The sequence below is a fragment of the Phyllostomus hastatus genome, unplaced genomic scaffold (assembly GCF_019186645.2).
Source record: "Phyllostomus hastatus isolate PE091 unplaced genomic scaffold, TTU_PhHast_1.1 phas_contig_58, whole genome shotgun sequence".
Classification (NCBI taxonomy): domain Eukaryota; kingdom Metazoa; phylum Chordata; class Mammalia; order Chiroptera; family Phyllostomidae; genus Phyllostomus; species Phyllostomus hastatus.
Genome location: NW_025333916.1, coordinates 56,277,577 through 56,298,340, shown reverse-complemented (window position 1 = coordinate 56,298,340; position 20,764 = coordinate 56,277,577). Strand labels below are relative to the sequence as shown.

Below are 20,764 nucleotides of genomic sequence, written 5' to 3'. Positions count from 1 at the left end.
GACTTTCTAATCTGAAACAAAATAAATAAAATCTTCATTGTTCTCAGCACCATTAGAGGAACACATTTTCTAAGTGAGTTCTCCAGATAAGGTTGTCACACTCAAGCACCACACGGTGCGAACGCAGGTGAACTGTTGTTTGAAGTGTGTGACGTACTTAGCCGTGTCTGGAGAGAGCGGATTGACGTCAGTCGGACGCTTCGTCGATAGCTGCAGGCACAGGGTGGCGACCTCAGGGCCCCCAAGGTCCAGGACGGGAATCGTGCTCCCCACACTTGGGGTCCGACATCATCTGCGCTGTCAGCCGAGCTAACGCCCGAGCTGGCCCGACTGTGTCCAGACTCAGAGTAAACTGACCTGAGGGTGCGGGGGGGGGGAACTGTTGGGTGTATAGACTTTGTGACACGGCCTTCAGGATCGCAGGTGTTTCTCTTTGGTTTTAGCTTTCACTTAACCTCGTCGGTGACTCAAACGGAACTCCGTGTTCTGGGGTGAGAGGTACGCAGCTGCTCTTGGCTGGGTTGACTCCTGGTGCGTGAGTTCTGAGGAGTTTACAAGTCCCAGCGGGCTCACTGCAGCACGTTTCTGGTGCACATTTTAAAACATCACGAGGGTGGTTTTAAACGTTGGGCGCGTTTCTGCTTCATCGGCCAAGTTCCTGGTGAAATTAACCCCAAGACTGAGTACGACGTACAGGTGTCTCCATCCTTAAAATGTTCTTCCTGTCCCTTGTAAATGCAGCTGATTAGGTTCTCTCCCTTTTGGAAAATACATGAATTTAGCTACTAAAATACATTTTGCATTCCATTTATTAAACTGGATTTTATGTAATTACATGATGCTTTAATATTTTCACGTTTTGCGCTGGAGTCAGAAGGTTCATCAAACATGATGGTATCTTGCACTATTTCCCAAATAACAAAGTTATTTTTTAACCTGTTACAATTGATTAGTGTAATTTTTGCCTTTTCTGTGGACTATGATGGTTCAATGATCTGTACTGTACGATAAGGACTAACTGGGCATGTCTTGTGCAGTTTTACGTGACTTCGAGGGAAATCAGGCTGAGACAAAAGTTGAAGCACGAGAAGGACAGGTGAGTGTGGTGGCTGCACCCTGCCCGGCCCCTGTGGCCCCTGCTTCTCTGCTACGGGAGGTGACTTTAGACTCCCTCAGCCTCCTTGGGAGTTTGCTTTCGAATAGTATTCAGTCCACTCAGTTTCATGACTTGTTTCATTTCTGCCACTGCCCTCCCCCATTCCGGTCCAGATCTGTGATTGCATTTTGAAACTACCCCAAAACTTCCTAATGGTTTTCAGACAGATGAAGTTTAATACTTCATTTGAAGTGCATTTGAAAACCGCTGTAAAACAAATGCAAGGGGGTCTTCAAATACCGTGTTCCTTCTAGAGATATGAACCGAAAGGGATTCCTGTTAAACGCTGGGTAATTCTCTCCCTACAGGCTGCTGCTCTCGGACCACTACAGTCGTCGCATCTCGCAAGCGTACAGTCTGATGAGCGAACTGCTGTCCGAGTCGGCGCAGCTGCCAGGGGCTGCCCAGAAGCCACCGCCTGCCGCCCCCGGAGCCGCCCGGGCCTCCAGACTGCGGCGCTCCCTTTCTCCCAGACGGTGGGTTAGGGTCTGGCCTGGCATCTGGCGAGAGGCACTGTCAGGCAGGATGAGAAAGGTAGCGCTCTGGTGGCCCACGCTCGCCGTGGCTGCACCTGCCCTGTCCAGAGTTACGATGGTACAGTGACGGGGAAAATGGCCCTTACGGTGAGGTTTTACAAGTTTACGGCATTGCCAAGGAACAAGACAGTGGGGTTAGATCTCTAACTGAAGAGGTAACACGGCACTTCAGCTCACCCCATGCAGTTTTGATACCCGTTCAACCTTGTTTCTTTTCTGTCGTTTTTCCTACTATTTCCTCTTGTCACTTGCCCCAAACTGCTCTCCACTGGGTTCTCCTCTTGTGGAAACAGCCCCACCAGCCACCCCCTCCCCTCTGCCGTCTCCTCCCCCCTTCCCGGGGGCTGCCGACTCAACTCTAGATTCGGTCACACAGTTCTTCAGTAAGTGGCCTGCAGTAGGTTTGGATACGAGTTCATTAGGCAAGAATTAAACAGAGAATGCTAAAGAAAAGTACCCAAGTGAAAAGTTCCTTACCAACACAAAATTGTATTTGTCAGTGATTTGTAAGGTGAGCAGTAATTGCCAGTACAGTGTTGTTAAAAATCACTACCTTTGACAAAATAAGTGGTTACAATTATAATCACATAATTTAAGGGCCCAGAGGAATGCCACCCAACACGAAGCTACATGCGGTCAGATCCTTAGGGTGCGTGTAATTGTGGGTGTACTCAGAAGGCCAGATGCCCCTGAGTATTTTCTAGAATAAAGCAGGGTCTTAGATACAGAAATAGCTGCCAAATACAGAGAGATTTGAAATGGATAGAGAGGACAAAAATGGTTTCTTTGAAAAATGGCATTTGAGATACGAGATACAAGGAATAATTTGTTGAGAGTTACTACACACTAAATACATCACTGAGGTACAGAATAAGTGACTGTATTCATCTGGGGTAGAATGGGAGCTTTTTGAAATATTATAGTTTTATCACTGGTGTGAGATTGTAGGACTATATAATAATAATTTCTACTTTAGAGAGACTCCACGTGGCCACAGTTTTCCAGTGAATCGACCTGAAAAAGTCAGATACACATGCAAACCCAGTGACGGCCCCACAGGGCGACCTCCGGAGCAACCTCAAGGCTCGCCTCGGCCACACGGTAAGGCTGAAAGCTTTTTTATCCTGTGTAGTTTGGACCTCTTCCTTCTTGCCTATACAGTTGTACTTTCATTAATAAAAAACTGTAAATCTTAGTGAAAAGCAATACGTATTCAGTAGAACTCAAGAGATTCACAAAGACTTAGCTGTACTGGTATTTCGTTCTATTGCTTAGAAATAAGAAGACCCTACGCATCTTTTCAAACCAAGGGTCTTTTTGTAGTAGGATTTGAATGGTCAGTAAATAAGATACGCCTTACTTGAGATCTGTTTCTTGTGTGTGTTTGGCTAAAGAACTTGATTTTACAAGTCACGTTCTGCAGTGGTGTAAGTACAGCAAGGGCATGCATGTAGTCAGTAATACTGTACTAACTACGTATGGTGCCAGGTATGTACTAGACTTACTGGGGGAATCACTTTGTAAATTATGTAAATGTCTAATCACTATCTGTGTATCCGAACTTAATGTAAAATAATGTTGAATGTCAACTGTAATTGACAAAAAAAAAATGTTCTGGTAGGTTTCAGGCTGAGTACGTCACAGAAGAGGAATACTGAGAGGCCCAGACTGAAATAATACCCTGTTTGTACCCTTTGAACATCCTCTTCCACATTTAAAGATAGATGTTGTTTATTGGTAGCCTTCCTTCGAATTTTGCCAGAGTGGGGTTTTGATCGCTGAAGTAAAACATACTTATTTGTGAAGCGATTACACGGTACAGTGTGTAATCACAGCTAACACGGAGTATGGATGTGCAGCTAAAAATGTGTAACAACAACTAAAACGAACGTGACGAACATGCCAGGGAAGCGCTTAATGACAGCCCCGTTAGGTAGGCGCTAGTGCGTTCCCATTTTAAAGATGAGAAAATCAGGGCAGAGACAGTGGACATGAAAAGTGCTTAAGGTCAGACAGGGAGGAGGCGGCAGAGGCCTGCACAACGGGAACCCACGGCTCCGGCTCCGGCTCTGGAAGCTGTGCCAGGCCGGGGGACTGCCATCTGCGAAGGTCCCGGTCCTCCCGCCGAACCTTCATGGTTTGGTTCCTCTCAGTTTTGATCCACACATTACAGTAAGAAAATACTATTCTTTTAAACTGAAACTTAAAAACAGTAAACATGTTTTTTCTCTTACAAAATTTTATTGTATACCTGATACATATTTCAGAATTCCAAAATATTAAAGATTGGCAAGGACTTCTTACTACCAGGTGGAAAAGTCTTAGGGTATGTGGCAATATGTCTTTCTCCCATCCCACGTCCGACCTGTGTTGTCACCGGGCACTTTCCTGGGTTGAGGCCTCGACCCTCCTGGGGTCCCCTCCCTTGCTGGGCTTTGCCTGCTGGAGTTTCTGCTGCTTCTGGTCCCAGCAGCTCTCAGTGGCCGCACCCGAGCAGGTGTGTCCTGCCCCAGCTCCTGCCCCTGCCCCAGCCCCGGCAGGCAGTCACTCCCCCCCCCGCCCCCCCACTGCCTCAGCCCTTGTCCCCATGTACTGTCACCCCAGGCTGTGCCCCCGTGCTCCCTCCCATTCTGGCCGGGAAATCCCCCCCACACCGTGAACGCTGCCCCTCTCCGTCTTGGAAGACATCCCTCACCTTAATTCTTGAGTTCTCCCCACCTTGATGTAATGACTGGAACACCCGTGCCTTCATTTTACACTGGGGCTGACGCTTCTTCACTCACGGGATGGCTGTGAATAGGAAGAGACAAATGGCAGGCGTGGGACCTAAAACCGTTTTGTTTTGTCCTGGGTTCTTCAGTTCTGGGAACCCTCAGTCACGGAACACGTTCCCCTTGAGGCGCCGCCGCTGCAGGCCTTCCCTGGCAGCCGCCGTAAGTTGGGCCCCACGCCGCGCATCTCATCTCGCACTCACCGGGCACGCGTGAGCACGCCGGGCGTGGCCTCCGCCACCGCCCTGGCTGCACCCGGAGGCCTCTGGTCCCCGGTGTTGCGGGGACGTCCCTGGCAGCGACACAGACCGCCTGGGCCCACACACGGCAAGTCCAGTCACTGCACAGATGGGGAAGTAAGGATTCGTCGGGATTTTAAAATTCACTGCAGTTCACCTGTAAGAATAGCTTTTCTGAAGATACTTGTGAGAGTGACAGCATGTTACTACCTATCTTGTAAGACAGTATGCCGTTTTCCGCTAATTTCTTCAGTCCTGTCCACAAACTATTAGACTTTGGGGTCCTTTGTTTTGTGCCTAGTTATGTCAAAAACAACACAGCGGCTATACTGGTAAGTAACTGAAAGGCGTCACCCACCGGGAAAAAGGTCTCGCTTTGGAATCCTCTAGGCCTCTGTCCCAGCTCTGTTGCTTACTTTGTGCCCTCAGGTGTGTTATTTAGTCTTTTTAAAAAGATTTTATTTATTTTTAGAGAGAGGAGAAGGGAAGGAGAAAGAGAAACAACAGTGTGTGGTTGCCCCTCATGCCCCCTACTGGGGACTTGGCCTTGCAACCCAGGCATGTGCCCTGACTGGGAATCGAACCAGCGGCCCTTTGGTTTAGCAGGACAGCACTCAACCCACTGAGCTACACCAGCCAGGGCCTTAGGTATGTTATATAAAACCTACCTCGTAGAGTTGCTGAAGATTATAAGTAACACATCTTACATAATGTAAACATTAAATGTTGCTATTAATTCTGGAATTTAAGAAACCTTAATCATTCTCTTGATAGAACCTAACTGGACATTTTGCCTTGGTGTTTACAGCTAGGAGGGCCTGCGCCCGACTTGTCCAGCGGCCAGCGGTGCTGTCTGAGTCTTCCGCTTGCCTTTTGGAAAAGGGCCGCAGTGGGGCTGTCAGGACACCGAGTCTCAAAGCAGAACTTCCCTTCCTTTCTCTGTACTTTTGTCTTGCTTTGTTCATTCAGGTCAAACCTGTCTACCAAGAGGTTTCCGTCCTTCAAAGATCTGACAGACCGAGCTGTGAAAAATCTTGTCTTTGCAGGAGCTGCCACTGTCGCCCAGAAAAAAGCTGGGGGAGCCCGAGTGGCCACCAGAAGGGCCGTGCAGTCTCCAGTCATCTTTCAAAAAGGTAGGAAATTCTTGAATTTAATAATACTAAATCTTTTTTTAAAAGATTTTATTTATTTTTTTTAGAGAGGGGGAAGGGAAAAAGAAAGAGAAACATTAGTGTGTGGTTGCCTGTCACGCGCCCCCTCCTGGGGACCTGGCCCACAACTCGGGCATGTGCCTGGACTGGGAATCACACCAGCAACCCTTTGGTTCACAGGCCCATGCTCGAGCCACTGAGCCACACCAGCCAGGGCTAATACTAAAGATACTAATCTTTAAAAGTCATAAATCACTCTTAGAAATTTCAAGTCTAGATTTCAGAATGGAAAGTGTAGCTTTGTGGTCAGAGCAGAGGCTGCCACTCACTCTTCCGCCCGGGGTGGTTCCCGGGCCATTAGCGCAGGCCTCAGTGGTCTCACCTGGGAAGCAGGTGGGGCAGGGTCTGCCTCGGTGCTGAGCGTCACCCGCTCTCCGGAAGGGGTTGCGATAACTCACAGAACACACAGGCCTGTACGCTTAGGCCTGATTTTGCTCCGTCTTTGGATACTTGTTCAGATTAGCTGTGCTCTGATCAACGAGAGGGAGGGGCATTATACAGAAGGATCTGAATTCCTAATGACTCCCCCTCCCCCACCCCTCACCCCATGCTCCTCCTCACGATATAAAAAGTCCTTTGACGTTCCTTCTCCTGTTAGCTCCCTGGAACGACCCTGGTCGACAGTAAGGACCAGGGCCTGCGACACTTAGCTCTGGTTAAGTTAAAGGGGCTGGATACAGGGGAAGCACTTGGCCCACAGAAAATGCCAGAATGTGTGCTGTTGTTACTGTCTTGGTCAGCGGGGGCTCTTATTTGTTGGATGTATCCTTACCTTTGAGTGTATGAAGTTAGGAGAGCTGCAGAAGGCCGAACTTCACCACTGCTACCTCTTCTTCCCCCTTCTGGGAGCCACATGACTGCCTGTCGGAACCTGTGCTTACCTGTCGCTAGACCCCGTGTCCTGGGGGTCCCTTCAGGTCACCGTGGTGAGGGGCGGCTGCGCCGTGGCACGGGCCGTGGGGCGTCAGGCATGCCAGTGCGGCACGCCCCGCGAGGGCCGTGGGCGGAGGAGCGCTGTGGCCTGCTTAGCCGCCTCTGGGCACGGGTGGGGGACGTTTCCTTTCCACGGACAGGGACACTCAGGAAGGAAGGAGGGGGCCGCACTGTGTCGTCACTGCACTCCCCTGACACCTGTGCCAGAGGTGGGTGCCAGCACGAAGCCTGAGAGGAAGACTCTGAAACCGGCAGGCTGGGGGGCCTTCCCAGGACGCCCACGGGGGCAGGGCGGCCCGGCCGCTCGCACCCACCCTGCTCGGAGCCGGAACTGCCCCGCAGTTCTGCGCCGTGGGCCCTCTGCCCTGCACCCTCTCGTCCTGGAGGTTACCGTTGACTTTCAGAATCAGAAGAGGTAGCCAGAATTTAGTTTCCTCCCTTCTCACCGACAGAACAGAAACTGGTAGAACTCTCAAGCAAACCACATCCAGACCTTGTGATTCAAAATCAGGCACATGGTGACTGCCACGGGTTTGATGCTGGCGTTACAGTGGAGAACAGACTTCTAAGTATGCCTTGTTGTTCTCGTCCCTCGAAAGGCTCTGCCGCTCGGTGTCGGGGTCCACATCACGCAAAAAGGCACGGCAGTGCGGGGCCTGCCCCTCCGAGCAAGCAGGCGTGCGTGGAGGACTGGAGGGCGGGGACTGCGGGGAGGCCCTGGCCGGGGCCTCCAGGCATCCGGGAGACCCTGCTCGGCAGCCGCAGTCCCCTCCTGCAGGTGAGCCGGCTGGTTCCCCTCCGTTCCTCCGGGGTTCGGGGAGGGGGTGGGGGTTGTTCGTTTAATTCCTGTTTTTCTGTGGGAGGGAGAGATACAGACAGACTGTTAGATCAGTTTGAAGTAGAGATTCGAAGCAACTACTACTCAGCGTATATCTTTCAGAATTTTTTGTGACTTTGTGTTTTTATCTAAACACCACCACAGTGTAAACAGCACCACGGTGTAAGCACACAGACTCGCAGTGCAGATGTACAGGCCCGTCGTGTCCTCTTCAGATCAGGTGCCACCACCTGGTCGTCAGGGGACCCGGGCGGCCGCCGCCCCGCCTCCCTCCCCACTGCCTTCGCCGGCTGGTGGACAGCAACTCTGGAGTCTGTGGTTCGTGTCCCGTTGATGGTTCTTCCCAGGCTAGAGCTGCCCCTCACCGTCTTTCTCCCTCCGACAGGACCTGTCACCGGCTGAAGAGGAGCCGGAGCCGCCCGCTGGGTCCGAGAGCACCGGCAGCATCCTCAGCCAGCTGGACTGGGGCGCCGTCGAGGCCATGGTGGCCGGCGTGGACGACAAGAGCCCTTCTGTGTGCTGGGCCCTGGACCCATGAGGCCTGAAGAGCACCCCCTGCTGCCGGCCGGCACCCCAGCGATGTCGTTCCGAGGGACGTGGGTTTGAGGGACAGAAGCAGGGGAAGAAGTGAGGTCACTGTACCACCTGGAGCCATATCACCCCCTGAATAAGCCATTTCAACAGGGAAAATAAACATTTCTCAATGACTCGGCCCTCGTGGGAAAGGGTTCTTTAACTGTAGGTGTATTATATGTTTTTGCGTTTGATTATCTTTAGACATAATTTTTTAAGTGATGAAAAATAAAATGTACCTTTCAAGTCAAGTTTACGTGGAATTTAAGGTCCTTTCAGTAAAAATCTTCTATCTTGTCACCTCCTTTACTTCCCCAAATTTGAGGAAAAACACTTACACAGGTACACCTGACAGGAAAAAGAAAGGAGAAGAAAATCAGTCTTACCTGAGACACTCAGCAGTGAACTCCACTTTCAAACACATCCGAAGTTCACCTGCGCGGGGCCTGGCCTAGGAGAGAGGAGGAACCAGCAGCTTCCCACCGACCCTGAACTTGTGAAGGAAACTTCCACGTAGGCCCGACGGTGCCCCGCCTGAGAAGCTGTCGAGGACAAGCGGGGTTGGATGCTTTGGGTGGGGGAGAAAGGGACGACCACTCCTGACTGCAGAAGGATCGCGGCAACTTGGTGAAACCACGGAGCCCGAGGACTTCCGGTCCAGACGGCAGAGTAGGTAGGTCAGCACTGTGCTCACCTCCTCCCGTGGCCACACCGTTATGACGACTGAATTGTAGAACAGCCATCACCACTGAGAACCACCTGAAGACCAGCTGAACAACAGGCCTACACGGACATAAAGCAGCAGCCGCGGGGGGGCGGGGCGGAGGGGAGAGAGATCTTGGCTCCAGAGCCCCTCAACCCCCGAAGAGCAAGGGAGTCCCGGTCCCACATGGCTTTCCCCAGCCCCTGGCTCTCGAGCCAGGAAGAGGCATCCCCATCACACCCGCCTGAGAACCCAGTGGGGGGGGCGGGGGGTTGCGTCCACGTGGGAGGGAGGCCTGCTGGAGACCCAGGCGCTGCCGGGCCCGTCGCAGACTCACGAACACACAAGCCCGCCCGCTCCAGGCTCCAGTGCAGAGGCGGCACCTTGAAAAGCATCAGGCACACACAGGAAAGTGCTACATTGATTAGCTTCAGGGCACGGGCTGGACAGGAAGGGTTAGGGCAGCTCTCTCCAGGGACAGAAGTGGTAGCAGGCGCCATTGTTTCTTTGCTGAGCCCTCCCCCGACCCAGCCAGCCCGGCGCAGGCAGGTGCCAAACCTGAGCTCTTCGCTTCCCTGGCTAACGCTAACGCTGGCAGTGGCTGGCCTCGACTACCATGCACCTCTGCCAAGCTACTCCCAGTCTGACGTAAGCAGAGACTGGGTTCAACTTACATTTTAACCCCCATCAAGTAGCCCCAGGCCGGCATAAGCCGTGACCACTCTGGGCTTGGAAAGTAGCCTCAACTAAGCGGCCACAAACCTGGTGCAAATGCAGCTGGCCTCAGCTCACGTGGTGGTGCCCACCACAGGGGCCCAAGCCCATCACTACCAAGAGCCAGCCCTGGTTCTCAGAACAGGCTATACCAGGCACAGCACAAGTAGCAACCAACCTCAGATAACCTTGTAGAATTTACCAGACAGCCCCAAGCTGGGCACAGGTGGTGGCTGACCTTGACCTGCACTGGAGCCCCTCTGAAGAGGCTCCAGAACCAATAACCCAGTGGCCACATTCAGACCACACAAGAGCACCACCCAACCTGCTCCTCAGACTACACACACCTAAAGGGCACACCTGGCTGGCACTAGAGCCCCACGAAAGCAACTCCTGCTCACAGGGGTCAGCCCCTGCACAGCAGTCTGTCGGGTGCAGCCATGGCCAGCCAGCCTGGGCGTCAATCTTACCCACTGAGGTGCCAACAGCAATCAAGGTTCAACTACTGCAGGAGAGCACACACAATCCATATGGTGGTACACCTGGAGTGCCCAGCTTGGGGGATCGGGGAGGCTGTGCCACTGGGCCCCACAGGACACCTACTACATCAGGCCACTCTGCCAAGAACAAGAGGTACAGCAGATCTACCTAATACACATAGAAACAAACAGGGAGTCAGCCAAAACGAGGAGTCAAAGGAACATGGTCCTAAAATGAAAGAAGAGGACAAAACTCCAGAAGGAACTGAACAAGATGGAGGCAACTGATCAGATGCAGAGTTCAAAACACTGGTCACAAGGGTGTTCACTGAACTTAGCTAAGGAATGAAGTCACCGAGAACCTCAACAAAGAGGAAACATAAAAATGGGAGTTAGCAAACAAAAAAGAACTAGTTAGAAAAGAAAAATACTCATAAATGAAGAACACATTAGAGGGAATCAAAAGCACATTAGATGAAGCAGAGGACTGCATCAACAATTTGGGGACTTCCAGCAAGATGGAGGAATAGGTAGACGCACCGTACCTCCTTGCACAACCAAGATTAGAACAACAACAATTTACAACTAGAATAACACCCAGAACTGACAGAGGATTTATCTGAATGGAAGTCAGACAGCCAAGAAGTTGAAGTAGACCTGTACATCCAGACCAGTAGGAGTGGATGAGCCCAGCGGGCCTGGGTTGGCGGGCGCAGGTTGGCGGCACGCAGAGGTTGGGGAAAACTGGGCGCAGAATCGGCGCGAAAGCCATCCGGGGCGCAAGAACACAGCGGGGTCCCTGAGTACGCAAGCTGTGGCTGGCGGACCCAGTGAGGCAGCGATTGCGGACCAGGGCAGAGCTTGCAGCCAGGATCCCAGAGAAGAGACTGAGATCCCAGGAGAATGGAACTACTGCCATTATTTCCTCCCACCCCTGCTCCCGCCCCCACATATAACGTCACAATCTAGTGACTGGGGCGCCCTGCCCCAGTTAACACCTAAGGCTCCGCCCCCCACCTAACAAGAGCGACCAGACCGGGAAAAAAAAAGGAGAGACAGGGAGAGACATGTTTCCAATAGAACAGATCAGTCCCCCAGGACTCATCCTTTTGAGCGACCAAGAAATAGCCAATCTATCAGATGCACAGTTCAAAACACTGGTGATCAGAAAGCTCACGGAATTGGTTGATTTTGGCCGCAAATTAGATGAAAAGATGCAGGTTACCATAAAAGAGATACAGGAAGATATACGGAGGAGAGCCTATAATGAAGGGATGGAAACTGGGTCTCAAAACAATACAGTGGACCAGAAAGAAGATAGAATCAACCAAGCAGCAAAGCATGATGAAATAAAAATTAAAAAAAAACAAAACAAAAACGAGGAGAAGCTTAAGAGCATCCAGGACTTCTTTAAACGTTCCAACATCTGAATTATAGGGGTACCAGAAGGGGAAGGGGAAAAGCAACAAATTGAGCACGTATTTGAACAAATAATAATGGAGAATTTCCCCAATCTGGCAAAGGAAATAGTCTTCCAAGAAATCCAAGAAGCTCAGAGAACCCCAAAGAAGTTGGACCCAAGAAGAAACACACCAAGGCACATCATAATTACATCAGTCAAGGTAAAAACGAAGGAGAGAATCCTAGAAGCAGCAAGAGATAAGGGGACAGTAACCTACAAAGGAATTCCCATCAGACTGTCAGCTGATTTCTCAAAAGAGACATTACAGGCAAGAAGGGGCTGGAAAGAAATATTCCAAGTCATGAAAGACAAGGACCTACATCCCAAATTGCTCTATCCAGCAAAGCTCTCATTTAGAATGGAAGGGCAGATAAAGTGCTTCCCAGATAAGGTCAAGTTAAAGGCGTTCATCATCACCAAGCCCTCATTTTATGAAATGCTAAAGGGACTTATCTAAGAAAAGAAGATAAAGAAAAAGTAGGTATAGTAAAAGGACAGCAAACTCACAATTATTAACAACCACACCTAAAGCAAAACCAAAAGAAACTAAGCAAACAGCTAGAACAGGAACACAACCACAGAAATGGAGGTCACATGGAGGGTTAGCAACAGGGGGGTGGGAGGAGGAGAGAGGGGGAAAAGGTATAGAGAATAACTAGCATAGAATGTAGGTTGAAAATAGATAGGGGGAGGGCAAGAATAGTATGGGAAAAGTAGAAGCTAAAGAACTCATAAGTATGACACATGGACATGAACTAAAGTGGGGGGAATGAGGGTGGGAGAGGGAGTAAGGGTGGAGGGGAGAGAAGGGGGGAAATGGGACAACTGTAATAGCATAATCAATAAAATATATTAAAAAAAAAGATTCATCCACATTGAAAAAAAAATACAATTTGGAAGATAAGGAAGCAGAAAATACCCAACTAGAACAGCAAAGAGATAAAGAATTTTTAAAAATAAGGACAGTTTTAGGAGCCTCTGGGACAACTTCAGGCACACACACCAACATGCACATCATGCGTGTGCTAGAGGAAGGACAGCGAGCAAGGAATTAAAAACCTATCTAAGGAAGTGGTGATGCAGACTTCCGCACCCCAGTTACGGAAACAGACACCGGTCCAGGGAGCACAGGGAGCCCCAAACACAATGAACCCAAAGAGGCCCACACCAACACGTCATAATTAAAATGACAAAGGTTAAAGACAAAGAATCTTAAAAGCAGCAAGAGAAAAACATGCTTACAAAGGAGCTTCCACAGGACTGTCAGCTGATTTCTCCGCAGAAACTTTGCAGGCCAGAAGAGATTTGTACAAAATATTCAAAGTGATGAAAACCAAAGCCTGCAACCAAGACTGCTCTACCCAGCAAAAAGCTATCATTTAAAACGGAAGGGCAGATAAAGAGCTTTCTAGATGAGTAAAAGCTAAAGGAGTTCATTCACTCAACCAGTGCTACATGAAATGTTAAAGGGTCTTTTTAAAAAAGAAAATAATGATAAAAATATGGATGATTAAAAGCTGGGTAGCTTAGTCTGTTAAGAGTGTCACCCTGATTCACCAAGGTTGAGGGTTTGATCCTGGTCAGGGTACATACAAACAGCAACCGATTTAGTGCATAAATAAGGGGAACAATAAAACTGATGTCTCTCTCTAAAATCAATAAAAATTTAAATATGAAATATAAAGAGGCACTATATATATCTCAATCACCAATTACTTTAAATTCAAGTGATTAAATGCTTCAATCAAAAGACATAGGCTGGCTGAATGGATAACAAAACAAGATCTTTACATATGTTGTCTACAAGAGACTCACTTTTCAGTCGGAAAGATCCACAGCCTGAAACAGATGGAAAAAATATTTCATGAAAATAGAAAAAACAAAGAAAAAACCTGGGGTAGCAATACTCATACAAGACAAAATAAACTTTAAAACAAAGGCCCCTGGCTGGTGCGGCTTAGTGGATTGAGTGCCGGTCTGTGAATCAGAGGGTCACAGGTTCGATTCCCAGTCAGGGCAGATGCCTGGGTTGTGGGCTGAGTCCCCAACTGGGAGTGCATGAGAGGCAACCACATACTGATGTTTCTCTCTCTTTATCCTCCCCTTCCCCTTTCTCTAAAAAAACAAATACTTTTTAAAAATTAAAAAACACAACAAATGCTGTAACTGGACAAAGGACCCAGTGATTCCACTTTGAGTATTTAATCTAAAGAACCTCAAAACACTGCATAAAAAGGTATATACATCTATACATTCATAGCAGCATTATTTACAGTAACCATGATAGGAGGCAACCTAAAAGTCCATCAGCAGATGAATGGATAAGGAAGAAATGTTGCGTCTATACAATAGAATATGACTCAGCCATAAAAAGAATGAAGTCTTGCCATCTGCAGCAACATGGATGCATCTAAGGGTTTGTGCTGAGAGAAATTAGAGAAAGAAAAATACATTTTATGATTTCACTTGAAATAAGTCAGACAGAGAAAGACAAGTGCCATATGATTTCACTTAGATGAGGAACCTAAAAACCAAAATAAATGAAGAAGCAGAACAGAAACAGACTCATAGATACAGAGAACATTTCGACAGCTGCCAGATGGGAGGGTGACTGGGGAGATGGGTGAGAAAAGGGACGGGATTAAGAAGTACAAGTTGTTAGTTACAAAACAGACATGGGGATGCAAAGCACAGCATAGGGAACACAATCAATAGTATTGTAATAACCATACATGGTGTCAGAGGGGTACTAGATTTATTGGGGTGATCACACCATAAAGTTATCTATGCCTAATGATGGGGTTGCGCAGCTAAAACTAATATAATATTGTATGTCAACTACAATTGAAAAACAAATGTAAAAGAAAAACAAATGTGAAATGTAAATGGACTAAATGCTCCAATCGAAAGACATAGGGTGGCTGAATGGATAAAAACCAAGTCCCAAATGGGCCAAACACAGTCTCTTCGATAAACAGTGTTGGGAAAACCGAACAGATCCGTGCAAAAGAATGAAACTAGACCAGTTAAAGACCTAAGTGTAAGACCTGAAATCATAAAACTCCTAGAAGAAAACATAGGTAGTAAACTTTCTGACACTGCTCTCAGTAATGTTTTTGGATACGCCGACTATGGTTAGGGAAATAAGAGAAAAACCAGCGTGACTACATCAAACTAAAAACTGTTTGCACAGCACAGGAAACCATCAACAAAATGAAAAGACGACCTACTGAATGGGAGAACATATTTGCCAATGATACATCTGATAAGGGGTTAATAACCAACATTTGTAAAGAAATTTTACAATTCAACACCAAAAACAAAACAAAACAAAAACCAAACAGTCCAATTAAAAAAATGGGCAGAGGGCCTGAATAGATACTTCATTCACCACAGAGGACATACAGGAGATCAACAGGCATATGAAAAGGTGCTCAACAACTTCATTAATCTCCAAAGAAATGCAAATTAAAACCACAATGAACGCTGACTCACGTGGCTCAGTTGGTTGAGATCATCCTGCAAGGCAAGAGGTTGCCGGTTTAATTCCCCATCAGGGCACTAGCTTGAGTTGCAGGTTTGGTCTCTAGATGGGGTGTGTGTGGGAAGCAGCCAACTGATATTTCTCTTGGACATTGATGTTTCTCTTCCTCTCTTCCCCTCTCTTTAAAATAAATAAAATCTTTAGAAAAAACCCACAATGAGCCCTGGCTGGCATAGCTCAGTGGATTGAGCGCAGGCTGCGAACCAAAGTGTTACAGGTTCGATTCCCAATCAGGGTACATGCCTGGGTTGCAGGCCACGGCCCCCAGCAACCGCACATTGATGTTTCTCTCTCTCTCTCTCTCTCCCTCCCTTCCCTCTCTAAAAATAAATAAATAAAATCTTAAAAAAAGTAAGAAAAAACCACAATGAGATATCACCTCACACCTGTCAGAATGGCTATCAATAAAGCAACAAACAACAAGTGTTGGCAAAAACGTGGAGAAAAGGGAAGCCTCGTGCACTGTTGGTGGGAATGCTGATTGGTGCCGCCCCTGTGGAGGAGTGTGAAGTTCCTAAAAAATTAAAAATGGAATTATCACACGACACAGCAATCCCACTTCAGGATATTTATCTGAAGAAACCCAAATCACTGATTTGAAAAGATGCAGGCGTCCCTGTGCTCCTTGCCGAGTTGTTTACAACACCCAAGATGTGGGAACAACACAAGTGCCCACAGACAGACGACGGATAAAGAGGATGTGGTGCGTGCATGCAACGGAACGTTTCTCAGTCATAAGAACGAACGAACCATTACCATTTGCGACGACATGGACGGACCTCGAGGGTACTATGCTAAGTGAAATAGGTCAGACAGAGAAAGACAAGCACCATATGATGTCACTGACATGTGGAATCTGAAACACAAACTAAGCAAACCAAACAAACGCACAGATACAGAGAAGGAACTGGTGCTTGCCAAATGGGATGGGGGTGGGGAGCTGGGTGAAAAGGGTGGAGGGATGAACAAGTACAAGTTGGCGGTCACAAAACAGTCACGGGGATGTGAAGCCCAGCACAGGGAACACAGTCAGTAACGGTGTCATAACCGTGCGGCGCACGTGCGAACTAGCTGTACCCGGGATCCCCTGGGAAGTGCCCGGTTTGTCTATGTCGCCGCACGCACACCAGCTCTGCAGGGTCCTCGGCGACTCCGTGCGTATGAGGAGAACAGCACGTGTGAGGCCTGCTGCCTCGGGGCCCTACGAACCCTCCCTTAGCAGGCTGCACTGTTCTCCCGCCGCACACCCCACAGGTCACCCTCCCCTCTTCACAGACGAACCGGTGTGACAATAGTGCAATTCCTTTCACCCTCTCCTGATTTCAACACTGTCACTTAAGGACATTGTCACTCCCAGAAGTTTTTAATTTTTTTTTGCAGATCCAAATTTCTAGCATTCCCCTTCAGACCGAAGATCATTAGCATTTCTTACAACACAGACCTTCTGGCTGTTAATCGGATTTCATTGACCAAATGGTATCTTTACCTCACCCTCATTTTTGAAGGTTTTGTTTTTTTTTTTTAAGATTGTGTTTATCTTTAGAGGAGGGGAAGAGAGGAGGGGACATCGATGTGGTCATGCCCCCCAGCTGGGGACTGGGCCCACGACAAAGGCAGGTGCCCTGACCAGAAATTGACCTGGTGGCCTCGTGGCTCACAGGCCGGTGCTCAATCCAGTGAGCCACAGCAGCCAGGGCTGGAGGGTCTTCTTTCTACCCCTTATTCTCGGGCAAGGTCGCTACCTCTAAGATCAGCCCTCCGCTGGAACCGGGTGCGCGGAGAGGTAGCGAGGTGCCCGGCAGGTCTCCTCACTCCTCTAGCTGGGCGGGGCCGCCAGCCTCCTCCAGTGCTCTCAACCTCCAGGACCCGTTCTCTCTCAGCCTCCAGTAACCACATGCAGCTCAGCTCTCGTCCAGGCGGACACAGACATCTGGGGGGCCTCTCTTCACAGCTTCCTCTTGGTTTTGCTCTTACTCTGGTCTCTGCCTCCTCGGCTCAGTGGGACCACTGTGGTCTGCTTGGGCTCTCGCTCATTCTTCTTGGGTCAGGACAATATCCGTCGGCAGAGAACTAGGCATTCATAGACTCACCTCGTGAGCTTTCCTTCTCTTGAGGATCAACATCCTCTGCGTGTTGATCCAGTGTCTAAAAGCAGTTGCCTCCTGGGCCTGACCAGGTAGCTCAGTTGGTTAGAGCATCGTCCTGACATGCTAAGGTTGCAGGTTCGATCCAGGGTCAGGGCACATACAGGACTCAACCCATGAATGCATAAATAAGTGGAACAACAAATTGACGTTTCTCTCCTCTTCTCTCTCAAAGATCAGTAAAAAGTTAAAAATAAACAAATAAAAGCAGTTGCCTCACATATATTTTGTCCACTTTCATGGTGCAGGCAGGCAGGTACCCAGTGACTGCTATAGCTTGAAGCAGAGGTCTTCTCTGAGTCTCCATGAACTTCACCTCCATACAACACACCTGGAAATGAGGAATGGAAGAGGGCAGAGAAATCAGCAGAGGGCAGATAATCCCAGACAGGTCTTTGCCTCTAGCTCAAATAAGGCCTCCTAGTCTTCAAAAACTGCACTGTGACGATTTTTCCTAGTGTGTCTGGACACAGAGCAAACACCAAATGAGTGTTTCCAGCCCTTCTATTTATAAGGAAGGGTCTGGATTTCCTGCCCTTCACACATGGATTAAAGGAAACAGTTTCTGTATACCATGCTCAGGAATACCTCCAATCAAGAGTTCCCTAATTTCTCAAAACGATCTTATTTTGCTCACCTTTTCATTAGAAAATATACAGCACTTAGTGTAGTTTATCGCTAAACTACACCTGTGCACCCTACTCTTTTATTCTGGGCGAGTTTGGAATCCGTCAGCAAAGGAAGCCTAAACACAAAGCTTTGGCCAAGTTTTCTCTACCAGCCCGGGTGAAAAACACTGACTTCAGCCCTGACTTCCCATTTCAGCACCACTTTCTAGCCTATAGTGCATACTCAACAAATGTCTGATGTACCAATGACAAATCATTATAGCTCGTACCATTTTCTGCGCCAACCAAGTGAGTAATTATGTTCGTGCTCATGTCCCATTTAGCCTTCCCAGGAGAGGGCAGACCGTGCTGAGGATGCAGGAGGAAGGGAAATGCACTTGGTAACTGCGCCGAAGTCACGCTGGCGGTCCCCTGGAAACCCAGCTTTGCTGTGAGCCTTGCTTATCCTCTGACTGTGCATGCTCCCCATTGGGACTGTGGTCCTGAGCCACTGGAGAGATCTTCATGGAAATGGAAATGCTTTTGTTTCCATGAACTTATCGAACCTAGGGAACACCTGACAGGAAAAAAATCCTGTTAGCTAAGGCTGGTACATTACATGGCCCAGCCTGTTCCTGTATCTGTGGGCCTTGGGCCAACTTCTGTGGTGAGACTTGCCTAGTACCAGGGAAAAAAATTTATATAGGGTTTAAAAAACAATGATACTATTTATTTATTGATTTGAGAGAGAGAGGCAAGCATAGATTTGTTGTTCCACGTATTTCTGCACTCACTGGTTGATTCTTGCCTGTGCCCTGACAGAGGATCGAACCCTCAACCTTGATATATCAGGACAACACACTAATCAACTAAGCCACCTGGCCAGCGCATGCTAATTTAAAAAGAAGTATTTAAAATATTTTCAAAGCCAGTACATGTAAAAGCAAACTAATTAAAATCACCACAGTATTAAAAGTTTAAAAATGGCTCCTAGATAGTGTATTGATAAACTATTCCTTATTTCTCTTAAGACCCAGGTGAAAGGAAAATAAGGGAATTTTTCAATGTGTAATTCAATGCAAACCAAGAGAACTGCAGGGGATGGGAGAAGTAGCAATAGTTGTATGAGGGTAGAGGAAGCCATAACGTAATTTGTGCAAAAGAGGGAAGTGATGAAGAGCCAACTTAAGACTCAGCTAAGAAGCCCCAAAGGGGACACAGTGGGTCAGCTGCTTCATGTCTCACGGAACAGTTGCAACCCTCCATCTCTGCACCTTGTGTGAAGAACTCCCTGCAGCTGAGTCCCAGGCAGGATCCAGCTTCCCGTCTGACCTCAGAGCAGAGGTCAGCAAATCCAGCCTGCTCTCTGTTCTTGTAAATAAAGCTTTACTGAAACACAACCTGCCCCCTCCTTTTACATAGTATCCAATTGCACAGTTGCTACATAGACCCTATGAGCTGCAAAGCTTCAAATACTTATTTTGTCCTTTTCCAGAAAAAGTTTGCTGACCACTGCCTGAGAGTGGAGCCTGCCAGATAAAATCCACCTATATACTCTCAACTTAGAACTTTTAGTGCTTTGTTTTAAAACCTAAATGGACAGTTAGGCATCACCTGACACTTGGAGAAAATCCTAATTAAATGGGCAAAATAATATAGAAAACAGGTCACTAAGAGAATAGAGGAAATGGTATTTTAAAAGTAAAACAATTTGGAATGCTCAATGACAGAAGAAACACTATTCTCACACTTCCATGAGGCTGTTTGGGTTAAAGGGGATTTACGTTTTAGGTGAGTTGTTACGAGTGAATGCCCATGTTTAAAAATGAGTGCAATACCTGTATTAAACACCAAGTGGATGTACAACTTCATTCTCTGCCCCTATTGGTGCCTGGAGAGCCAGGGGCGGCAATTTGTCTTTCCATAAGTAGACTAAGCAGATTAGAGTGTTAGCCTTGCTGAATACCCCACGCAGCTGCGGGATCTCAAGGTCTAGGTTTGGGACAGATGACAGCACGCTTCCCTGTAGTCGAGGATCCAGGCTACAATATGTCCCCACTCCAGCTCTACTGACAATAAAGCTGTTAATTCCATCTCCACCTGTCTGTCTCAGTTTATAATCCTAGTCAGAACTCAAGAGTGAGGAATGTGGTTTAAGCCTGGACATGTGACACACTTCCTGTCACTTGAGAGCTCAGGCCACCAAATGGCAAGGGGGAATTCTACTTCTTAATTTGACAGATAGATATGAGAAGATGTTGCATTCACAAAATAACACCAAGTGACTATATGAGAAGAGCATCAGAGAATAAAAAGAAACTCTGAAATGTGAAATACAGCTGAAATAAAAATTTAATGAAGAGTTGTAAGATTAAGCTAAAAGACCAAACAAAAGAGTAAAAAACTGAGAAGAGCAGTCTAGAAAGAACAACATCTAAGAGAACATTACAGAGAACAAAGAAACTAAAGGGATTATCAAAGAAAATTCTTCATAGTTAAGGGCACAGATTAAAAGATTAGAAGTCTATAATCAGCCCCCTCCCCCAAATGAATTTGTACTACAAAGAGATCCATGAAGAAACACCATAGTGAAAGTTTAGAATAAGAGAAATACAGAAAACAACTGAAAAAGCTTCCAGGAAGGTAAAAAGCAGGTCACAGACAAAGGGACAATAACCAGGATAGAAGGAGCCATCTAAACAGCAACAGCCCAAGCTCGATTATGGTGAAATGCTCTTGAAGGGAAACTTTTCAGCTCAGAATTCTAGACCCAGCTATTGATCAATAATGAGGTAAGACTAAAGGCATCTTTAGACATCTGATGAATCAAAAGTTTTGTTCCTACGTGTCCAT

General features: G+C 47.7%; 1 protein-coding gene across 1 annotated transcript in view; it reads left to right on the top strand.

The window, feature by feature from the left end:
* The window catches only part of CPLANE1 (ciliogenesis and planar polarity effector complex subunit 1), an 89,049-nt gene extending 80,544 nt beyond the window's left edge, over positions 1-8,505 (top strand). The window contains exons 49-54 of the mRNA XM_045848088.1: positions 1,038-1,096; positions 1,465-1,632; positions 2,669-2,793; positions 5,749-5,835; positions 7,446-7,624; positions 8,070-8,505. Coding sequence (XP_045704044.1) covers positions 1,038-1,096; positions 1,465-1,632; positions 2,669-2,793; positions 5,749-5,835; positions 7,446-7,624; positions 8,070-8,222 — 771 coding nt within the window. The 3' untranslated portion in view covers positions 8,223-8,505. The remainder of the gene's footprint in view (positions 1-1,037; positions 1,097-1,464; positions 1,633-2,668; positions 2,794-5,748; positions 5,836-7,445; positions 7,625-8,069) is intronic.
* The last annotated feature ends 12,259 nt before the right edge of the window (positions 8,506-20,764 follow it).